The sequence below is a fragment of the Pleurodeles waltl genome, chromosome 11 (genome assembly GCF_031143425.1).
Source record: "Pleurodeles waltl isolate 20211129_DDA chromosome 11, aPleWal1.hap1.20221129, whole genome shotgun sequence".
NCBI lineage: Eukaryota > Metazoa > Chordata > Amphibia > Caudata > Salamandridae > Pleurodeles > Pleurodeles waltl.
Genome location: NC_090450.1, coordinates 33312411 through 33336075, shown reverse-complemented (window position 1 = coordinate 33336075; position 23665 = coordinate 33312411). Strand labels below are relative to the sequence as shown.

The 23665-nt window shown below is 45.8% G+C and overlaps 1 protein-coding gene across 7 annotated transcripts in view; it reads left to right on the top strand.

Moving 5' to 3' along the window:
- Window positions 1–23665, top strand: part of ABCC5 (ATP binding cassette subfamily C member 5) — a 254811-nt gene that overhangs the window by 216339 nt on the left and 14807 nt on the right. For 6 of the 7 annotated variants that reach the window (XM_069212924.1, XM_069212926.1, XM_069212925.1 and 3 more), the window contains 3 exons: window positions 12087–12165; window positions 14795–14908; window positions 17256–17420. In XM_069212924.1, coding sequence (XP_069069025.1) covers window positions 12087–12165; window positions 14795–14908; window positions 17256–17420 — 358 coding nt within the window. Of the gene's footprint in view, window positions 1–12086; window positions 12166–14794; window positions 14909–17255; window positions 17421–23665 lie in introns of those variants that run through there. The other variant, XR_011199339.1, reaches the window with a different exon arrangement.

Sequence of the window (23665 nt, the reverse complement as noted above, 5' to 3'; positions counted from 1 at the left end):
AGACTTGCCTCCACTCCCCATCGAATAGGTTAATTGGCCATCACGTCCACAGATGCCAAAAGTGGGTCCCTGGCGACATTAGATATCTGATCAATTGCCCTGTTGAGAAGTCCACAAAGGTTAGATATCTAACAGTTTTCTTTGTCTGGCACCATGGTCAAAATGGAAGGTATTCAGGGTCGAGGACCAATGAGGTTCAGAGTAATTGAGTATCCGTATGGCCTTAACTTTTGGTTTTTGAAGACATTGCAGGTGTAAAGGAATTAGATTGTGATCAAGAGGTGTTGGTTATTTGAGAGCAGATCATATGTAAAACGTCACATTTGCAGCATGTTTCACTGTAGTGCATAATCCTGCCATGTGGTGTTGCAAATTATTTTTCTTAGAAGATTAGTTTTTGGTTGTTTCAAGGTGACTTCTCATCCCTCTCCTAAAATACACAATGCAGAAGGACATAGAAATCTCCTTAAGACTTTTTTCCCCATTTGGCTTTGGACATAGTTTTGGCTGCTGTTGCCACTGCACAATAAACTTCCATCATCGGTTCATCCAGTCACTGAAGAAATTGAGAATCAAGGCATCCCATACAACTGAGTAAGAGCCACTTTGGGACCACTTCTTAAAGTCGTATGAGAGAAATTTGTGTTGGGCACGGAGGTGTGGAGAACAGATCTTTTAAATTCTGCACCTCATGCAATAGCGCATTTAGGTTATCAGACCAGAACTCCGTCTGTAACCTCTATCTACTGAGGGACTGTCATTAGAGCTCCTGTTTAGCATGTGACGCCTTTCACTTAAAGAAAACCTCTGCTGTGGGTGCCACAGATGTTGGAGGAGTCGATTTGGATAACTATTTGGAAGGATCATACTGTAGTCTAGAAACCCTTCAGGAGCAGAGCCCTACACATGTCCTACGTCGACTCTGCCTCTGGAGACTATGAATCTCCAGGGAACCTTCACAGCAGGAGCCAAAGCACCTTGAGTTTCTGACACAGATACTGAGGACTGGCCACAACACCTTCAGCTCAGAGCAGACACTGAGGATCCTCTCTAGGGAGTGGCCTCTAATGACAAGAGCACAAACAGGAGCCTCCCTTTGGGAAAGGCCTTGGAAACAGCTTTGGAAATCCAGAAAAGAACAGCCAGAGGACAGCCATGCCTTGGCTGATCAGCTTCCTTCGTAAAAGGTCCTGGCATTGACCTTGTGAGACTTAACTTCATCTTGAAGAGAAAACTGTGTCCAATGAACGCCTCGTTTGTGTGACCACATTTTCTCCTACCTGTAATCCATTACAGAAAAACAGTGTGAAACCTAGAGGCTTCTCACTTCCACCAGCAGTACCACAAGCTGAGAGGATGCTAACCAGGCTTTCAGTACTATCGGAGACCGCTGTCTTAACCTGTGCATTAGCCGGTACAGCCCTTTTACGGCTGATTAGGTTGCAGCGATAGCACAGGTTGTGCATGCCACCAAGGAAAGCAATTTTCCTCTTTTTCCTTGACAGTCACACTGTGTCCATGCCACTTTGATTTCTCCTCCCATGGTCATGCTGAGTGAGTAGGATGAAGAATGTGTTTTTTCTTACACGGTTATCTTGCCATTACTTCAGATCAGTGAATGGTCACTTCCTTCCACCTCGCACCCCAGCTGTTTTCTTTCTCGCTTCAGTGGATAGTGCTCCATCCTTGTGTAGGAATTGTAATCACTTTTGGTCAGTGAACCCATAGAGAGGGTCCCTGGCACAGAGAATGGTGAGGTTTGTTGAACACCCTGTTCCCCCGCCAATTTTGGATTGTTGTATCTAAATGCCTTCCTGCATGAGGACAAATTTAGTATGCTGACTTTTGCTTAGGGTATTTCTACTTTGAATCCCGGGATTGGAGAGTGTCCTTGTACTTGCATTTCCTGCAGTCCCACAGATACAACCTTCAGTTTGTGGTGGGTCAGAGCATATGCAATTTGTTGTTGTACCTTTCATCCTCACCTCTGCCCCTTGTTTTTATGAAGGTGATGATGGTGGTTGCAACCTGTCTACAGAACAGGGATACATGTATTCTTGTGCCCCAATGACTGCTTGCTGACAGCGGCCTCGACTCGGAAACTGACCACCTCCAGATGTTGGTTACATTTCTGTCATCCTTGTGGTTGTCCATCAGTGAGTCAAAATCCCTCCTGATGCCCGGGCAGAACGTTCCATCTTTATGGGCCATCTCGGACACTATGGTACTAAATAATTTTTTGACCCTATAGCCTGTTCAGGGTTCCAGTGTGGGCGGTTCTGAGGCTTATTGGATCCATGGCTTCGTGTGTGCTGTGGTCCCATGTATTCGCTGACACATGCAAGCCTAGCAGTGCAACCTCCACCCCAGTTTGCCTCCATTGGTCTCAACACAAGGGATGTTTCCATACAGCATCCATAATCCAAAGGAGAGAACTTTGGACCTTCAGTGATGGCAGGTGGACATTAGCCTTCTTTTTCTGCCAGCTGTTTGCCCTACCCCATCAAGATCTTACAGAAGTGACTCATGCTTCATCTCTGTGTTAGGGCGGGCATGTGGGAGAACTGGAGAGCAGGGGCTTTTGATACTTAGGTACCAGAAGCTCTATATAAACCTTGTAGAGCTCTGCACGGTTCAGTTGGCTCTGAAGGTCTTCATCTCGTCCTTCAAGGGGAGGCTGGTTCAGATCTTGACAGACATCATGACTGCCATCTGATACTACCACAAGCAAATTAATGTGGGGTTGTGGACCCTATGTCAGGAGGTGCTGCACCTTTGCAAATGGCTCGATCTACAGAAAATCTCCCTAGTAACTGTTCATTTTGTATGTTCACTGAACACTATAACTGAGCAGACGTCCGCTGGAAGACGATGAAGGGCATCTTCATTCGAAGGTGGCTCAAGGTATCTTCGCCCAGTGAGAGTTCCTCAGTTGTATCTTCTCTGCCACAGTCAAGAATGCACAATCTCTGAACACTACAGTTTTCAATAAGAAGCTCCCTGGGAGGCTCACTCCAATGGTAGTAAGACAAAGGTCTCCTGTATCTCTTTGCACTGCTACCTCTTCTGCCCTGAGTTCAGAAGATGATCAGGAAGGGTTGGGCTCAGATCATCTTGATAGTTGTGGATTGTGCCAGGAGAGTGTGGAAACCCCAGTCGGAGCCTGAGCATTGCTTTCAGGTCTGTCTACTTTTGAGGATCTCTTGTCTCAGCAACAGTACAGGGTCCTGCACCTTAGTCTCCCCACCTACACCTACAGGCGTGGGTATCATGGGCCTGAAAATAATTGGTTTTGATTTACCTGTTGGAGTAGAGGATGTATTCTTGCAAAATCTACATATTTAGGTTGTTGGGTGAAGTTTGCGGCCTGCTGTGGGACCTTTAAGTTAATTCTTTGTGGGTCATGTTATCCGTTGTTTGTGCTGTCTCTTGCTCAGCAAGGCTTTGCAGTGGGCAGTTAGTTATTTGTCACTCTTTTAGCCTTTCTATATTTGCCTGACCAATCTTCATTATGAAAGTCACCAGTTGTGATGTACTTTCTGATTGGACTCATAAAGGTGTTCCCAGTGACACCTTTCATTATTCCTCAGTGGCCCTAAACTTGGTTCCTAGGTTCCAGATTTGCATGCCTTTAAAGGCCTTGCACAGTAGCTGTGACAGTTGGCTTAAACAAATTGAAGAATACTGTGCCTCTTTTAACAGTTGGCTCAGCAATCCTATTCATCGACTGGCGCCGTTAACAAGTGTTTCTCCCTGCACTCTTTATCCGCACCATGTTTTTTGCAAGAACTAAAAGGTGGTAATGCATAGCAATGCATAAAAGGTGGTAATGCAAAGAGCACAAGGCAAATGGCATAGCCTGCCATCTACTGAGTTAAAAAAATTAAAAACAGCTAATATTTGAGACAAAGAAACATTTTATTCCGAGAGAATGGCTTCCTCAAGAAATGTTTCTCAAGATTGTAGGCAATCTTAGATGACTCTAAAATATTATCTAAAATGGCTTAATAAAAATGTTGTTGAAACCATTCTTAATATTGGAAATTATATGTTCGATGGCATCTGTCGCTGTAGATACGCATGTTTTGCAATAGCTCGCCATCTGGTGTTGGGCTGGAGTGTTACAAGTTGTTTTTCTTCGAAGAAGTCTTTTGAGTCACGGGACCGAGTGACTCCTCCTTTTGTCTCCATTGCGCATGGGCGTCGACTCCATCTTCGATTGTTTTTTTTCCGCCATCGGGTTCGGACGTGTTCCTGTCGCTCCGAGTTTCGGAACGGAAAATTAGCTAATTTCGGAAGATTTTCGTCGGTATTGTTGCGTTCGGGATCGGCGTACTTAGATTCCACACCGCATCGAAGATCGAAGAGCTCCGGTGCCCTTCGGGGTAGTTTTTCGATCCCCCGTCGGGGCCTGGTCGGCCCGACCGCGTGCTGAAGAACGCCAATGGAACGGACCCCGTTCCGTTTCTGCCCCAAATGCCACAATAAATACCCCTATACAGACCAACACTTGGTCTGTAACCTGAGCCTGTCACCTGAGCACAGTGAAGACACCTGTGAGGCCTGTCGTGCGTTCCGGTCCCGAAAGACACTCCGAGACCGTCGAGCCAGAAGACTTCAGATGGCGTCCGCGCCGACAGCCCACCGAGAGTTCGAGGAGCAGGAAGAGGAAGGTACCTTCTCGATCCAAGAATCGGACTCCGAAGGATTCGACGATACACAAACCGTGAGTAAGACGTCGAAAACCACACAGAGAAAGATTTACAAGGCCCAGGGGACGCCACTGCCATCCGGCCATGGCTCCACCCATAAATTTGGTGACCGACCGTCGGCACCGAAAAAGCCGAGGTCGTCCGACTCCGGTCGAGACACCGGCACGCAGCCTTCTCGGGACAGAGAAAGTGCTGGAGATAAGCCTCGACACCGAGATGCCGGTGTGGACACGGCTCGACGCCGAGACAGCGGCACCGAAGAAGATCGACGCCGAGAGGTTTCGGCCCCGAAAAAGAAAAAAGTCACCTCGGAGCCGAAAAAACACGCAGACAGGGTTTCGATGCCGAAACAAACTGCAAGCGACCCAGCTTCAGCCTCTTATACAGAAGAGCACTCGCTAACCTCCCAAATGCAAAAGCATAGGTTTGAGGAAGAGCTACAAGCAACTGATGTGGACCATACGCAAAAGCGTATCTTCATACAGCAGGGGACAGGAAAAATAAGCACCCTTCCCCCCATTAGGAGAAAGAGAAGGTTGGAGTTCCAGACTGAACAGACACCACAACCAAAAGTGGTGAAAAGAGTTACCCCACCACCCTCTCCTCCGCCCGTGATTAACGTCTCACCAGCACGAACTCCATCACACTCCCCAGCTCACACCACCATAAGCCGCCAGGGTGACAAAGATCAAGACGCATGGGACCTATACGACGCCCCAGTGTCAGATAACAGTCCAGAGGCATACCCTACGAAGCCATCTCCACCAGAAGACAGCACCGCGTATTCTCAAGTGGTGGCTAGAGCAGCACAATTTCACAACGTAAGCCTCCACTCAGAACAGGTCGAGGATGATTTTTTATTCAACACACTCTCCTCCACCCACAGCTCATACCAAAGCCTGCCTATGCTCCCTGGTATGCTCCGGCACGCGAAAGAAATCTTTAAGGAGCCGGTCAAAAGTAGGGCAATCACACCAAGGGTGGAAAAAAAGTATAAGGCGCCTCCTACAGACCCGGTTTTCATCACTACACAGCTGCCACCAGACTCTGTCGTTGTAGGAGCAGCTAGGAAAAGGGCCAACTCTCACACATCTGGAGATGCACCACCCCCAGATAAAGAAAGCCGCAAGTTCGATGCAGCTGGTAAAAGAGTCGCAGCACAAGCTGCAAACCAGTGGCGCATCGCGAACTCCCAGGCACTACTTGCGCGCTATGACAGAGCCCACTGGGACGAGATGCAACATCTCATTGAACATCTGCCCAAGGACTTACAAAATAGGGCAAAACAAGTGGTTGAGGAGGGACAGACCATTTCCAACAACCAGATCCGCTCCTCCATGGACGCTGCAGATACAGCTGCACGGACAATTAATACATCTGTAACTATCAGAAGGCATGCATGGCTCCGAACGTCTGGATTTAAACCAGAGATTCAACAAGCAGTTCTCAATATGCCTTTTAATGAAAAAGAACTGTTCGGTCCAGAAGTGGACACAGCGATTGAGAAACTCAAAAAAGATACGGACACTGCCAAAGCCATGGGCGCACTCTACTCCCCGCAGAGCAGAGGGAATTACAGCACATTCCGTAAAACGCCCTTTCGAGGGGGGTTTCGGGGTCAGAGCACACAAGCCAGCACCTCACAAGCAACACCGTCCAGTTACCAGGGACAGTATAGAGGAGGTTTTCGGGGACAATATAGAGGAGGGCAATTCCCTAGAAATAGAGGAAGATTTCAGAGCCCCAAAACCCCTACTACTAAACAGTGACTCACATGTCACTCACCCCATCCACACAACACCAGTGGGGGGAAGAATAAGTCATTATTACAAAGCATGGGAGGAAATCACTACAGACACTTGGGTTCTAGCAATTATCCAACATGGTTATTGCATAGAATTTCTACAATTCCCTCCAAACATACCACCAAAAGCACAAAATTTGACAACACACCATTCCAATCTCCTGGAGATAGAAGTGCAGGCACTATTGCAAAAGAATGCAATCTAATTAGTGCCACACACACAAATAAACACAGGAGTTTACTCACTGTACTTTCTGATACCAAAGAAGGACAAAACGCTGAGACCAATCCTAGACCTCAGAGTAGTGAACACTTTCATCAAATCAGACCACTTTCACATGGTCACACTACAAGAAGTATTGCCATTGCTAAAACTACACGACTACATGGCAACTTTAGACCTCAAGGATGCTTATTTCCATATACCAATACACCCATCGCACAGGAAATACCTAAGGTTTGTATTCAAAGGAATACATTACCAATTCAAGGTACTGCCTTTCGGATTAACAGCCGCACCAAGAGTCTTTACCAAATGCCTAGCGGTAGTCGCTGCACACATAAGAAGGCAGCAAATACATGTGTTCCCATATCTAGACGACTGGCTAATCAAGGCCCATTTGTTAATACAGTGCTCAAATCACACAAATCATATCATACAAACCCTCTTCAAACTAGGGTTCACCGTCAATTTCACAAAATCCAAAATTCTGCCGCGCAAGGTACAACAATACCTGGGAGCCATAATAGACACATCAAAAGGAGTAGCCACTCCAAGTCCACAAAGAATTCGAAATTTCAACACCATCATACAACGCATGTATCCAACACAAAGGATACACGCAAAGATGGTACTACAACTCCTAGGCATGATGTCTTCATGCATAGCCATTGTCCCAAACGCAAGACTGCACATGAGGCCCTTACAACAGTGCCTAGCATCACAATGGTCACAAGCACAGGGTCACCTTCTAGATCTGGTGTTAATAGACCGCCAAACTTACCTCTCGCTTCTATGGTGGAACAACATAAATTTAAACAAAGGGCGGCCTTTCCAAGACCCAGTGCCACAATACGTAATAACAACAGATGCTTCCATGACAGGGTGGGGAGCACACCTCGATCAACACAGCATACAAGGACAATGGAACGTACATCAAACAAAACTGCATATAAATCACCTAGAACTTCTAGCAGTTTTTCAAGCACTAAAAGCTTTCCAACCAATAATAGTTCACAAATACATTCTCGTCAAAACAGACAACATGACAACAATGTATTATCTAAACAAGCAGGGGGGGGACGCACTCCACGCAGTTAAGCCTGCTAGCACAAAAGATTTGGCGTTGGGCAATTCACAACCAAATTCGCCTAATAGCACAATTTATACCAGGGATCCAAAATCAACTCGCAGACAATCTCTCTCGAGATCACCAACAGGTCCACGAATGGGAAATTCACCCCCAAATTCTGAACACTTATTTCAAACTCTGGGGAACACCTCAGATAGACTTGTTTGCGACAAGGGAGAACGCAAAATGCCAAAACTTCGCATCCAGATACCCACACGAACAATCCCAAGGCAATGCCCTATGGATGAACTGGTCAGGGATATTTGCTTACGCTTTTCCTCCTCTCCCTCTCCTTCCTTACCTGGTAAACAAACTCAGTCAAAGCAAACTCAAACTCATATTGATAGCACCAACTTGGGCAAGGCAACCCTGGTACACAACGCTGCTAGACCTATCAGTAGTACCCTGCATCAAATTGCCCAACAGGCCAGATCTGTTGACACAGCACAACCAAAAGATCAGACACCCAGATCCAGCATCGCTGAATCTAGCAATCTGGCTCCTGAAATCCTAGAATTCGGGCACTTACAACTTACCCAAGAATGTATGGAAGTCATAAAACAAGCCAGAAGGCCATCCACCAGGCACTGCTATGCAAGTAAATGGAAGAGGTTTGTTTGCTACTGCCATATTAATCAAATACAACCATTACACACAACTCCAGAACATGTAGTGGGTTACTTGCTTCACTTACAAAAATCTAACCTGGCTTTCTCTTCCATTAAAATACACCTTGCAGCAATATCTGCATACCTGCAGACTACCTATTCAACTTCCCTATATAAGATACCAGTCATTAAAGCATTCATGGAGGGCCTTAGGAGAATTATACCACCAAGAACACCACCTGTTCCTTCATGGAACCTAAATGTTGTCCTAACTAGACTTATGGGTCCACCTTTTGAACCCATGCACTCCTGCGACATACAGTTCCTAACCTGGAAGGTGGCATTTCTCATCGCCATTACTTCCCTAAGAAGAGTAAGCGAGATTCAGGCGTTTACAATACAGGAACCTTTTATACAACTACACAAGAATAAGGTCGTCCTAAGGACCAATCCTAAATTTCTACCAAAAGTTACTTCACCGTTCCATCTAAATCAAACAGTGGAACTTCCAGTGTTCTTTCCACAGCCAGATACCGTAGCTGAAAGGGCACTACATACATTAGATGTCAAAAGAGCATTGATGTATTACATTGACAGAACAAAAAACATCAGAAAGACTAAACAACTATTTATTGCATTTCAAAAACCTCATGCAGGAAACCCAATATCAAAACAAGGTATAGCCAGATGGATAGTTAAATGCATCCAAATCTGCTACCTTAAAGCTAAACGACAGCTGCCCATTACACCAAGGGCACACTCAACCAGAAAGAAAGGTGCTACCATGGCCTTTCTAGGAAACATCCCAATGCAAGAAATATGTAAGGCAGCCACATGGTCTACGCCTCACACATTCACCAAGCACTACTGTGTAGACGTGTTATCCGCACAACAAGCCACAGTAGGTCAAGCCGTATTAAGAACATTATTTCAGACTACTTCCACTCCTACAGGCTGATCCACCGCTTTTGGGGAGATAACTGCTTACTAGTCTATGCAAAACATGCGTATCTACAGCGACAGATGCCATCGAACTGAAAATGTCACTTACCCAGTGTACATCTGTTCGTGGCATCAGTCGCAGTAGATTCGCATGTGCCCACCCGCCTCCCCGGGAGCCTGTAGCAGTTTGGAAGTTACCTTCAATTATTTATATATGTATCATCTCAACCTTAAATAGGTGCATACTTAGTCACTCCATTGCATGGGCACTATTACTACAATTCAACTCCTACCTCACCCTCTGCGGGGAAAAACAATCGAAGATGGAGTCGACGCCCATGCGCAATGGAGACAAAAGGAGGAGTCACTCGGTCCCGTGACTCAAAAGACTTCTTCGAAGAAAAACAACTTGTAACACTCCGGCCCAACACCAGATGGCGAGCTATTGCAAAACATGCGAATCTACTGCGACTGATGCCATGAACAGATGTACACTGGGTAAGTGACATTTTCATTATTTCAATTATTTTCCCATATATTCCACAGACATTGATCCTTGCTAGTCTGTTATGGAAAATTCGCATCTGATTTCAGAAGAAGAATTGATCGACCTAGCACAGCTTGCAAAATCAGGTCTTTCCTTCATCTACGTCCTGCTTTTATTTTTAAAGCCAACCTACATGGCACTAGTTTCCTCTCTCTTGGCTTATTAAATTCATCCTAGATGCAAGGCGAAGTTCTAGCGTGTTTCAAAACAGCCATTTCTAAAAAATGCAGGAGCAGATGCTTCCATTTTCAATAATGTGTTTAAATTTGTATCTTATGTTTGTGGCTAAAAATATTAGAAAAACATGTAGTGCACATATTAAGTAGCCATCTGCATGCTGATTATTGCCTGGTAATCCTCCAGGGTGGATTTAGACTAACCCACAGCACTGAATCAATACTTCTAGCAATCCTGGATAATCTAGGATTAGATTTCGATAACAGCAGGGAACAAGGCTTCTCTCTTTCCCTTCAATTGTTGAATATTTTTTCTCTCACCATTATGTTAAAATAGAGAGGACTAAAGCCATATATGTACTCAGAAGACACCCCTGTTGTACGCGTCTGAACAGCCTATCCTTTTTTCAAGAGTTTCAACAGACCATGCAGTCTATTCAAAATTGGAAGGGGAGTAACAAACTCCAAGTGAATTTGCATAAAACTGACATGCTTTCTGTGAACAGCTGTCAGGGGCCTTGGCTGCATGCCTTCTAGCCCTCTAAAATGGGCACCATTCTAATACTGTTGAGACTCTTCGAATTATGCTTGTCTCTTAATTAACTCTTTCAGATCAAATGGCTGTAGTCGTGTCTTTATGCACTTTCCATTTAAGGTCTTGCTGAAGATTGATCCTTTATCACCCTTCAACTCTAAGAATACTACAGTTACAATTTGAAAAACCCTTCTATTTGGATCTTCCAAGACATCCGCTGCAGATGCTCCTGGTCATACAAAACACGAGTGCATCTAACTCTTGTACGCAAATTTAATTCGTTTCTATTCTACAACATATATAGATTTAAATCTGCCAAATCATTCACAATGCCTTTTATAATTATTCTCCCGGCTTCATCAGCAGTCTTCCTCAAAGCGCATTCCCATTAGAACATGGCGATCTTTCTCCTTGAACTATTTTACTATTCGTAAATTGAAGAAATTAAAAGTGAGTGGTCAATCTTTTACGTATTCAGTAGTTACTCAGTTCTCTTCCTGTCGTTTTTAGAGGCAAAGTTTCTACGCAGTCATCCTTTTCTCAACGTGGAACTTGGCTAATTCATCACAGCTTTGATATTTAACTGATTACTAGAGCTTTAATTCGACTCCTCTGCGCACTCACGCACCTATGTAACGCTGGCAATAGTATGTGTGTAGCACGACATTTAACATAGCATACAGATGTACACGCTTCATTGGCAATGTGCAAGAAACGTGGCTTCCATCAGAACAGACAACTTACGGTATAGGGGACCTCGGTGATCAGCGGTGTGGATCTACAGCAGGGGTCTTCAAACTGGGGGTTGGGCCCTTCTCGGGGGGGGGGATTCCAAGGGGGCGCCAGGCTCAGGCCAAAAGAAGCATTATCCAGGCAACAATGCTTTGTTTTAAGCAGAAACAAATGTATTACATTTTTGAAAAGGTAACCGAACTTATCTGCAACTTATCTGCAATGTTTAAGTATGTCTAGGCATAATTGACCATCACCAAATTAATAGCATAATTATGAGAAAGTTTGAGGGGGCTCGATTTTTTTTTTTTTCCCCCTGCTTTTGGGGGGGTTGGGGGGCCGCATTAAAAAGTTTGAAAACCTGTGATCTAGAGGGTGCTGAAGCTTGGTATAAACAGTTGTATGTTACCTTATCGCCTGCCCTTACGTCTCCCAAGTACAATGTGGAGTAGAACATCTTTTTTCTGGAGAAAACAAAAATCAATAGACTGTCTACCCTCTCGCGATGTAAATAGCTTTTTCTCCTAATTAAGTTAATTGAAATGATGTAATGCCTCACAATGTAGTGGGAGTTTGCTTTATAAATGTTATGGAACTAAAGGCTTTAATCTTAACTTTGAGTGAATCCTTTTCCATTGTGCTTTTAATACCTTTCTGTTTTTTTTGTGGCACATTTAGATCAAACCTGGACCCATTTAACCAGTACGGAGAAGATCAAATCTGGGATGCCTTGGAAAGAACACACATGAAAGAATGTGTAAGTGTCTCCTTCCTGGCCTGATAAAAGGTGTTTGTAGTCCGCATCCCTCATCGATCCCTATCTGCATATGCATCTTGGGCTCTGGCCGGACACACGTGTGTGAGCAGTGTGGATGGAACTGTGTGGTGAGGAGAATTATCTGAAATGTAGTAGGTAGACTGATCAGAAAACCACAAACATGATTAAAACAAATCATCAGATGGAGTTGGGTTACTTTAATTATGCACTGGCCTGGTTCAGATTTGTGGATCTCCTTTCTGAAGGAACTCTCTGGGGTACAAGCGACACACCTAAACAATTCCAGAGTTTGAAAGGTACATTTCAGTAGCTCAGCTTTATTTTCTTTGTGGTATAAAATGTCACTAAAGATCTGAATTCTTCTCAGTTGATTTGTAAAATCAAAAGATTAAGTATCCGCCTTCCCAGCAGTAGGCTTCAGTGCAATCCCATAAACTTCAAAGGTTAGTCTGTATCTCAGCGCATACAATACTCTGGCTCACGAAAAATCAGTTATTATACATATGATAATTTCATATGAGTTCTAGAACTTTTACTGTTATTTAGTATGAATGAATAACAGTGTAAGACATTTTGTGCATGCGCTGAGTCACTTTTAGCGGTAGATGGTAAGGAACTCAGGAAAATTTAGTGGTGGTATTTTGTTTGTGGTTTGTGTATTATGCGCTATGCCTAGGTACATTTTTTCAATACAAGGTGATTCATTCCGCTTTAGATTGCTGGTGGTTTCTACTTTTCAGAAATGTATTGATCACTTTGAATTCCTCCAAATGAGGGATTTTTTTGCAGACCCATTCTTGACGCTGTAGAATGATGGTGAACGTTAGTGCAAGTCTCCGCTTTCCCCATCCTATGCATTTCGTGGACCCACACGTTTGCCGTGTCGTTTTGACCGAGCATAAAGTGAGAATGTGCGAAAATGACATATTTCTGATTGGATGTGGAAATTGTGTTGTTTTGTTTTTATTTACGCATGGAAAACGCATTGTGTATTTTTGCATACTTGGTTGTGACAGCTGTTGCATTTCCGGCGTGGGGGGTACTGTCCTCAACTAAGTCACCACTTTGTAGATTATTCAACATAAAAGTTCAAATTCGGCAAGTGAAAGCCTGCCAGGTGCAGCTTAAACCACGTCATGAAAGGATGGCTGCAGTCCTTGCCGGAGCGCTTCTGTGCAGTTGCTCAGTCCGCCCAGGGGTTACCATTTTCATCGTGGAGGTGATGTGGATGAGCTAGTTGAGGTTGTCAGATAGTGCCCCAGCATATTCCTTAGGGTAAAACAAAAAATAGTTTTGGTGCTAATTGTTGTCAGATAATCTGTATAGCAAGTTGGAAGGGTGAGTGTTCAGTACTGGGAGGAAAGTTCAGTAGGCCCTGATCCAAAAGTTCTGTAACGTACTTCATAGTCTCATTCTCTTGAAAAAAAATACTTGTCTAGGAGGCAGTAATTGTTGGTTTTCTGTGAAAATCAAGATGTAGACAAACCTTTGTGAGTGGTTTCACTGCTGCCAGCAGTTACCGTGGGCCCAGTTTAGCACCACGGGGTAGCTGAATCAGCGGTAAAGTCCTAGTCCGGGATCCCCACCTATTTGATATATGTACAATGCGTAAGATCCCCAGTTGCTGGCAGCTTTCTACCCTTTGGGAGTTGAGCATGGGGGGGGGGGGGGATACACAATTTGAAACTGCCTCCAGTGGGTGTCTGCAGGGTAAAGATGAAGATGGAAAAACACAAATTACCTCCTTTTTTTATCATCTCCTCCAGCACTTGCTTTTTCCAGTTTAAACCTTCCTTAGTGCTAGAGTTTTATGTTCCTCACCCCTTCCCTCTCTTCCAGGAGGCTCCTTCCTTCATCAGTGGTTTGAAGTGGAAGAATTGTAAGTCTTCAGTAGTGCCCTCAGTCTCATTCACTCAAAAGCGAAGGGTTGGACGCCCTCTGCCAAGTCTTAGTCTGCCCAGCTGAACTGTACAGAAAAATCACTGGTTGAGATTGTGACATAAACTCTCCAACCCTGCTCTCCTGTAGATGACCTACCCTTTCTGCAGGGGTGGGGGCTCGCCTAGTGTCCTCCATTTCCATAAGTGATGTTATACGGTTCCTTGTCGGAGTATGAAGACTCCCTCTTTGGCACAGATGTAAACGGGCGGGTCTTCCCTTTGACAGCGCATATTATGTGTGGTGAGCTCTCAGATAGTGGAGCAGATTTGCCTGTCCCTTTCCACTATGCAAGACATTATAGTGCCTGCAGCAACAATTAGTTCTGAATTTCATTACTATAAAACTCTCAGAATTGTATGAATGTTAGCATTTATTTTTTTATATATATATATTTATTTAAAAATTACTGCTGCTTAGTATTGTATACAATTGTATTTTTTTTTATTGTTTTTTTTTTTTTTTTAGTTTTATTTATGTTCTCTCTGTTCATTCATTATGTGATATATCTTCAGGAGAATTTGATTTGTGTCCAGGATTATGTGACCTCAGTTTTAAATTAAGCAGATTAGGATGTAAAACTGGACTCATTTTTCTGCCGTGCATGCTATTGAAAAAGAACCGTCTCCTACAGGATGATCTATAATTCTCATCTTTTATTGTCTTGAAGGTTACTCAACTACCTCTGAAACTTGAATCTGAAGTGATGGAGAATGGTGAAAACTTCTCAGTGGGTGAACGACAGCTGCTGTGCATTGCAAGAGCCCTACTGCGCCGGTGTAAGGTAAGGATAATGTGGTTAGCAGTGCCCCTTGAATATGCTGTGCAGGTTGAGTGTGCACGAAGTTAGGAGAGCATGGGACGATGAACATAGTATGCATGCCCTAATGCATTCTGGGTTTTCCTAAGAAAGCTTCATGGAGACTGTTACCGATTTGAACAAATCAGAGTTCTGGAGTCTCCTTCTCGGCCTTCGTAATGCAGAGAGCTTGTCGATTGAAGGAATATGATCGTGTTGCATCTTAACAATGGATAAAGAGCCAAGGGAAGGGAGCCAAATGTGAATAGTGATAAATTGTGGATGGGGAAACAATTCTCTGGGAAACTAATGGAGGAAGATTATGAAGCTGATTATAAAGAGGCTGATTTGGGAGGAGGGGGCGGAGGAAGACTCTATAGACAACTTACCATAGTAAGGAGACAACGCGTCTTTTCACGCCAATCTTGAGATGGGAATTTATTGGGCTATAGAGAGATCAGAGACTGTTTAGATGATGATTAGGAGCATAGTGAATGTTCTACAGAGCTGTTTCAGTGAGCAGCGAAGGAGCCCGAATCGGAGTATGCATGCCAGACCGATAGGCGAGAGAATGGATGCCATGATCTAATGGAGGCACATCGTTGAGAGGTTATGGTGATATCTAGGACCAAGAGACCGAAGGCCGACTGGTTGGTCAATGTCACTAGAACTGGTAATATACAGTCACATTACACATTATCCACTGACAGCTATCCCAGTTTATTGGAGGCTGCAGTGGTAGGACAGGACAGTTGCTCCTCGAGGGTTGGGTATCAGGAGGCCCCCAAAATACTTAATTTAGAGGGTGCTAAAGGAAGTAAAGGGCAGTAGCCAGTGGGCTACTCACCCCTGGGGTCAATAAGCCCCTTAGATGACCACTTCCAGTGGGCATCACCCTGTCCAGAGCTCCTAAATTCCACCACACTCATAATTGTGGAATTTCCTACCTCATGTCCACTCAGGTTGGTCACCCCTGTTCCAAGTCTGGAAATGTAACACGCCTCCTGTATAGCTAATTTTCCCGCTAGTCCAGGTGACAAGTGGGCCCTGGGGTAGGGGATTTGGCATCTTCCTCTGAGGAAGGCCAGATCTACATACTAAAGGCGGTGGGCTTCTTTGAAGCTCCCTGCCTTGAAACGCAGATCACCCTGTGGGGAGCTTTATCAGCCGTGCTTGCTAGGCCACCAGATTCAAGCTTGCCTAGCTGAGGAGGGGTGATACCCTGAAACTGGTCCCAAGATGCTTGTTTCTGGTCCAGGTAGGACCTTGCCTGGCAGTTCGGGCTGGACTGTTCCCGTGGGGAACAGAGTCAAGACTGATTTGCATACGGCTTGGTCCAAACTAGAATGGCATGGCATGGCAAGCAAAAAAACTGATGGATTAAACCCAGATCTGTGACTGGGGGGTGAATGTTTGATTTGTTCCACATTTAGTCCAACTGTTCTTTTTGCATTAGTTTTATGCAGGGCCACTGGAATTACGTGGCAGGAAAAGACCGAATTATGAGGCAGGGTTGACTAATTTATGCAGCAAGAGAAGTCCAGTTAAGAATTTACAACGCCAGTAGCTCCAACTCAACCAAATGCGAGACCCATTGCATTGCAAATGCTTCTTTTAATTTAGTGGTCTGCCACTGGTCTCTGAACCCAGATCCAAGGACCATCTGTGGTGGGTCCATATAGCTATTGCTTTTTAACTCTTCAAATCGCACATGATGCATTTTTGCAATATTAATTACTAGAAAGCTACTGAATGGATTTACTCCAAACTAAGGAAAAACACTTCTATAAGTAAAACTCACTTTCTTGCAAAGTTTGGTGTAATTTTTCAGCTACTGTATCCGTAGAATGGGAAACGTCACCGTTTCGACCCCCATCCCCTGCCCCTCCCCCCTCCATCCACTCCTTTCTTGGTGCCTTTGCAGGAAACATGCCATGCCGAATCCCAAATTGAATGACATTTGTTTGGCAAGCCTTATCAAATTGCTCCAAAAGGTTTAAGAAAACAAAAATTGGCTTTTCAATGGAAAACCATAACTATGCACTTGGTACCGTAATTGTCTTAATATACTCATGTATACATTTGTTGTTCATGTATCTCAAATGAAAATATGAAATATTTGACTAATGACTGTGCTCAGAGTGAGTCGATCTAGCCTTGTAAATGCTTAGTTACGTACAAAGCTAAGGGAGGTATTATCAGGGGGGCCTCTCTTTAGGGAGGGTAGACTGCAAAGCAGATTAAGATGGAAAACAGGGCAGTTGGGTCAGGCATGGTAGAGTTCAGAGCATCATTTCCTGCCTTTGTCACATACCTGCTCTTCTGTTCCCAGATCCTGATACTGGATGAAGCCACCGCCGCAATGGATGCCGAGACTGACCTCCTGATCCAGGAGACCATCAGGGAGGCTTTTGGAGATTGCACCATGCTAACAATAGCTCACCGTCTCAATACTGTACTTGGCTCTGATCGCATCATGGTTCTGACGCAGGGACAGGTGAGTTTCTCCAACCTGCAGATCCAGGGTGGTGGAAAAAGGAAATTGTCTATTTAGAAAAGCTTTCAAGTACAGCACCTACTGACCACAGAACCTTTGCTCCCAGCAGAGGTGTTTGATTTATCGAAAGGAGATACTAGCATTTGCTGTAGTTTCACCATGGATTGATCCGGTCATGTTTAAACCAAGGATTTGTAGTTAAAAGGTGTAAAACCAAAGGCAGTTGCCACACAAGTTCGTACTGTTCTTTTTATAGGCCTCTGTTAGGTTGCAGGTTTTTGTAACCTCAGGTTCGATGGCATATGTTGCTGCAGATACACATGTGTGGCACAGTCCGCTGCCTGGTGTTGGGCTCGGAGTATTACAAGTTGTTTTTCTTCGAAGAAGTCTTTTTGGTCACGGGACCGAAGGACTCCTCCCTCTTTGGCTCCATTGCGCATGGGCGTCGACTCCATCTTAGATTGTTTTTTTCCGCTGTCGGGTTCGGACGTATTCCTTTTCGCTCCGTGTTTCGGTTCGGAAAGTTATTCAGAATCTCGGAAGAAAGCGTTGGTATTGTTCCGTTCGGTATCGGGATAGTTAGGTACATCGACACCGATCATCGGAAGACTTTGGGGTAGTTTCGATCCCCCATCGGGGCCTGGTCGGCCCGACCGCGTGCGACATCGAAACCGATGGAACGGACCCCGTTTCGTTTCTGCCCAAAATGTCACAGTAAGTATCCTTATACAGATCAGCACTTGGTCTGTAACTTGTGCTTGTCCCCCGAGCACAAGGAGGATACCTGTGAAGCCTGTCGAGCCTTCCGGTCCAGAAAAACACTCCGGGACCGAAGAGCCAGGCGTCAACAAATGGCGTCCACGTCGACAAAACAACGTTTCGACGAGGAAGAGGAAACATTCTCGGTTCCGGAATCAGAATCCGGAGACTCCGACGTCGAACAACAGCAACAAACCGTGAGTAAGACGTCGAAAAGTAAATCCATCGACAAACCGAAAGCCCAGGGGACGCCACTGCCAACAGGCCATGGCTCGACCCATAAAACAGGCGACCCGTCGAAGGCGCCGAAAAAGGGCACGCCCATAGCGAAGACACCCGACTCCGGTCGAGGGACCGCCATGGAGCAACCTCGGAGCCGAGAAAGCGGCTCCGAGAGACAAAAACAAGATACCGGCACCGAAAAACATCGGCACCGAGAATCCATGCCGAAAGGAACAAAAATTCTGTCGGTGCCGAAACCGAAAAAAGATTCTCTCTCGGCGCCGAAAAATACCACACCTTCATCCTACTCAGAGGAACAAGGAATAAGTGGCCAAATGCACAGATTTGGACAAGAGCTCCAAAGTGTAGAATCGGACTACACACAAAAGAGACTGTACATCCAGCACGACACAGGGAAAATATCAACCCTTCCCCCAATCATGAGGAAAAGAAGGATCGAACTTCCAAAGGATGACGCACAACCACAAGCCAAAGTGGTTAAAAAAGTCACGCCTCCGCCCTCTCCACCACAGGCATCGCCGGCACAAACACCGCCACAATGCTCTCACCAGCGCAAACTACCATAAGTTATGACGATCAGGATCAAGACGCTTGGGACCTGTATGACACCCCAGTGCCGGACAATGATCCTGAGTCATACCCCACAAAGCCGTCACCGCCAGAGGACAGTACCTCATACTCGCAACTGGTGGCTAGGGCAGCAGAATTCCACAATGTCCAACTGCATTCCGATCCTATAGAGGATGATTTTTTATTTAACACCCTCTCGGCTACACACAGCCAATATCAATGTCTCCCAATGCTACCAGGGATGTTACGGCACGCAAAACAAATTTTTGAAGAGCCCGTAAAATCAAGAGCCATCACCCCAAGGGTGGATAAGAAATACAAACCACCACCCACAGACCCAGCGTTTATTACTTCGCAGTTACCACCTGACTCCGTGGTAGTAGGGGCAGCTCGCAAGAGAGCAAATTCACATACATCTGGCGACGCCCCACCTCCGGACAAAGAAAGCCGAAAATTTGATGCGGCAGGGAAAAGAGTAGCATCACAGGCAGCCAACCAGTGGCGCATCGCAAATTCACAAGCGCTGCTGGCCAGATATGACCGAGCACACTGGGACGAGATGCAACTTCTCGTAGACCATCTTCCCCAGGAATACCAAAAAAGGGCGCAGCAAATAGTGGAAGAGGGACAAACGATCTCAAACAATCAAATCCGCTCTTCACTAGACGCAGCCGATACTGCAGCGAGAACAGTCAACACTGCTGTCACCATAAGGAGACACGCTTGGCTACGCACTTCAGGCTTCAAACCTGAAATCCAGCAGGCTGTCCTTAATATGCCCTTCAACGAGAAACAACTTTTTGGCTCTGAAGTGGACACAGCCATTGAAAAACTTAAAAAGGACACAGACACGGCCAAGGCCATGGGCGCACTCTACTCCCCGCAAAGCAGAGGCTCTTTCAGAAAAACTCCATTTAGAGGGGGGTTTCGTGGCCAACCCACAGACACCACCAGCCAACAAACAAGAACCACACCATATCAGGGTTCCTTCCAAAGGGGAGTGTAAGGAAATGCCTCCTTGGCATGGTTGCCCCCTGACTTTTTGCCTTTGCTGATGCTATGTTTACAATTGAAAGTGTGCTGAGGCCTGCTAACCAGGCCCCAGCACCAGTGTTCTTTCCCTAACCTGTACTTTTGTATCCACAATTGGCAGACCCTGGCATCCAGATAAGTCCCTTGTAACTGGTACTTCTAGTACCAAGGGCCCTGATGCCAAGGAAGGTCTCTAAGGGCTGCAGCATGTCTTATGCCACCCTGGAGACCCCTCACTCAGCACAGACACACTGCTTGCCAGCTTGTGTGTGCTAGTGAGGACAAAACGAGTAAGTCGACATGGCACTCCCCTCAGGGTGCCATGCCAGCCTCTCACTGCCTATGCAGTATAGGTAAGACACCCCTCTAGCAGGCCTTACAGCCCTAAGGCAGGGTGCACTATACCATAGGTGAGGGTACCAGTGCATGAGCATGGTACCCCTACAGTGTCTAAACAAAACCTTAGACATTGTAAGTGCAGGGTAGCCATAAGAGTATATGGTCTGGGAGTCTGTCAAACACGAACTCCACAGCACCATAATGGCTACACTGAAAACTGGGAAGTTTGGTATCAAACTTCTCAGCACAATAAATGCACACTGATGCCAGTGTACATTTTATTGTAAAATACACCACAGAGGGCACCTTAGAGGTGCCCCCTGAAACTTAACCGACTATCTGTGTAGGCTGACTAGTTTTAGCAGCCTGCCACAAACCGAGACATGTTGCTGGCCCCATGGGGAGAGTGCCTTTGTCACTCTGAGGCCAGTAACAAAGCCTGCACTGGGTGGAGATGCTAACACCTCTCCCAGGCAGGAATTGTCACACCTGGCGGTGAGCCTCAAAGGCTCACCTCCTTTGTGCCAACCCAGCAGGACACTCCAGCTAGTGGAGTTGCCCGCCCCCTCCGGCCATGCCCCACTTTTGGCGGCAAGGCCGGAGAAAATAATGAGAATAACAAGGAGGAGTCACTGGCCAGTCAGGACAGCCCCTAAGGTGTCCTGAGCTGAAGTGACTCTAACTTTTAGAAATCCTCCATCTTGCAGATGGAGGATTCCCCCAATAGGGTTAGGATTGTGACCCCCACCCCTTGGGAGGAGGCACAAAGAGGGTGTACCCACCCTCAGGGCTAGTAGCCATTGGCTACTAACCCCCCAGACCTAAACACGCCCTTAAATTTAGTATTTAAGGGCTACCCTGAACCCTAGAAAATTAGATTCCTGCAACTACAAGAAGAAGGACTGCCTAGCTGAAAACCCCTGCAGAGGAAGACCAGAAGACGACAACTGCCTTGGCTCCAGAAACTCACCGGCCTGTCTCCTGCCTTCCAAAGATCCTGCTCCAGCGACGCCTTCCAAAGGGACCAGCGACCTCGACATCCTCTGAGGACTGCCCCTGCTTCGAAAAGACAAGAAACTCCCGAGGACAGCGGACCTGCTCCAAGAAAAGCTGCAACTTTGTTTCCAGCAGCTTTAAAGAACCCTGCAAGCTCCCCGCAAGAAGCGTGAGACTTGCAACACTGCACCCGGCGACCCCGACTCGGCTGGTGGCGATCCAACACCTCAGGAGGGACCCCAGGACTACTCTGATACTGTGAGTACCAAAACCTGTCCCCCCTGAGCCCCCACAGCGCCGCCTGCAGAGGGAATCCCGAGGCTTCCCCTGACCGCGACTCTTTGAACCTAAAGTCCCGACGCCTGGGAGAGACCCTGCACCCGCAGCCCCCAGGACCTGAAGGACCGGACTTTCACTGGAGAAGTGACCCCCAGGAGTCCCTCTCCCTTGCCCAAGTGGAGGTTTCCCCGAGGAATCCCCCCCTTGCCTGCCTGCAGCGCTGAAGAGATCCCGAGATCTCTCATAGACTAACATTGAAAACCCGACGCTTGTTTCTACACTGCACCCGGCCGCCCCCGCGCTGCTGAGGGTGAAATTTCTGTGTGGACTTGTGTCCCCCCCGGTGCCCTACAAAACCCCTCTGGTCTGCCCTCCGAAGACGCGGGTACTTACGTGCAAGCAGACCGGAACCGGGGCACCCCCTTCTCTCCATTCTAGCCTATGTGTTTTGGGCACCACTTTGAACTCTGCACCTGACCGGCCCTGAGCTGCTGGTGTGGTGACTTTGGGGTTGCTCTGAACCCCCAACGGTGGGCTACCTTGGACCAAGAACTGAACCCTGTAAGTGTCCTACTTACCTGGTAAAACTAACAAAAACTTACCTCCCCCAGGAACTGTGAAAATTGCACTAAGTGTCCACTTTTGAAATAGCTATTTGTCAATAACTTGAAAAGTATACATGCAATTTTGATGATTTGAAGTTCCTAAAGTACTTACCTGCAATACCTTTCGAACAAGATATTACATGTTAAATTTGAACCTGTGGTTCTTAAAATAAACTAAGAAAAGATATTTTTCTATAACAAAACCTATTGGCTGGATTTGTCTCTGAGTGTGTGTACCTCATTTATTGTCTATGTGTATGTACAACAAATGCTTAACACTACTCCTTGGATAAGCCTACTGCTCGACCACACTACCACAAAATAGAGCATTAGTATTATCTATTTTTACCACTATTTTACCTCTAAGGGGAACCCTTGGACTCTGTGCATGCTATTCCTTACTTTGAAATAGCACATACAGAGCCAACTTCCTACATTGGTGGATCAGCGGTGGGGTACAAGACTTTGCATTTGCTGGACTACTCAGCCAATACCTGATCACACGACAAATTCCAAAATTGTCATTAGAAATTGATTTTTGCAATTTGAAAAGTTTTCTAAATTCTTAAAAGACCTGCTAGGGCCTTGTGTTAGATCCTGTTTAGCATTTCTTTTAGAGTTTAAAAGTTTGTTAAAAGTTTGAATTAGATTCTAGAATCAGTTTTAGTCTCTTAAAAAGTATTCCAACTTTTAGAAGCATAATGTCTAGCACAGATGTGAATGTGGTGGAACTCGACACCACACCTTACCTCCATCTACAGATGAGAGAGCTAAGGTCACTCTGTAAACTAAAGAAAATAACAATGGGCCCCAAACCTACCAAAATACAGCTCCAGGAGCTTTTGGCAGAGTTTGAAAAGGCCAACCCCTCTGAGGGTGGCAACTCAGAGGAAGAGGATAGTGACTTGGAGGACAATTCCCCCCTACCAGTCCTATCTAGGGAGAACAGGGTCCCTCAAACCCTGACTCCTAAAATAATAGTCAGAGATGCTGGTTCCCTCACAGGAGAGACCAACACCTCTGAAATCACTGAGGATAGCCCCAGTGAAGAGGACATCCAGTTAGCCAGGATGGCCAAAAGATTGGCTTTGGAAAGACAGATCCTAGCCATAGAGAGGGAAAGACAAGAGATGGGCCTAGGACCCATCAATGGTGGCAGCAACATAAATAGGGTCAGAGATTCTCCTGACATGTTGAAAATCCCCAAAGGGATTGTAACTAAATATGAAGATGGTGATGACATCACCAAATGGTTCACAGCTTTTGAGAGGGCTTGTGTAACCAGAAAAGTGAACAGATCTCACTGGGGTGCTCTCCTTTGGGAAATGTTCACAGGAAAGTGTAGGGATAGACTCCTCACACTCTCTGGACAAGATGCAGAATCTTATGACCTCATGAAGGGTACCCTGATTGAGGGCTTTG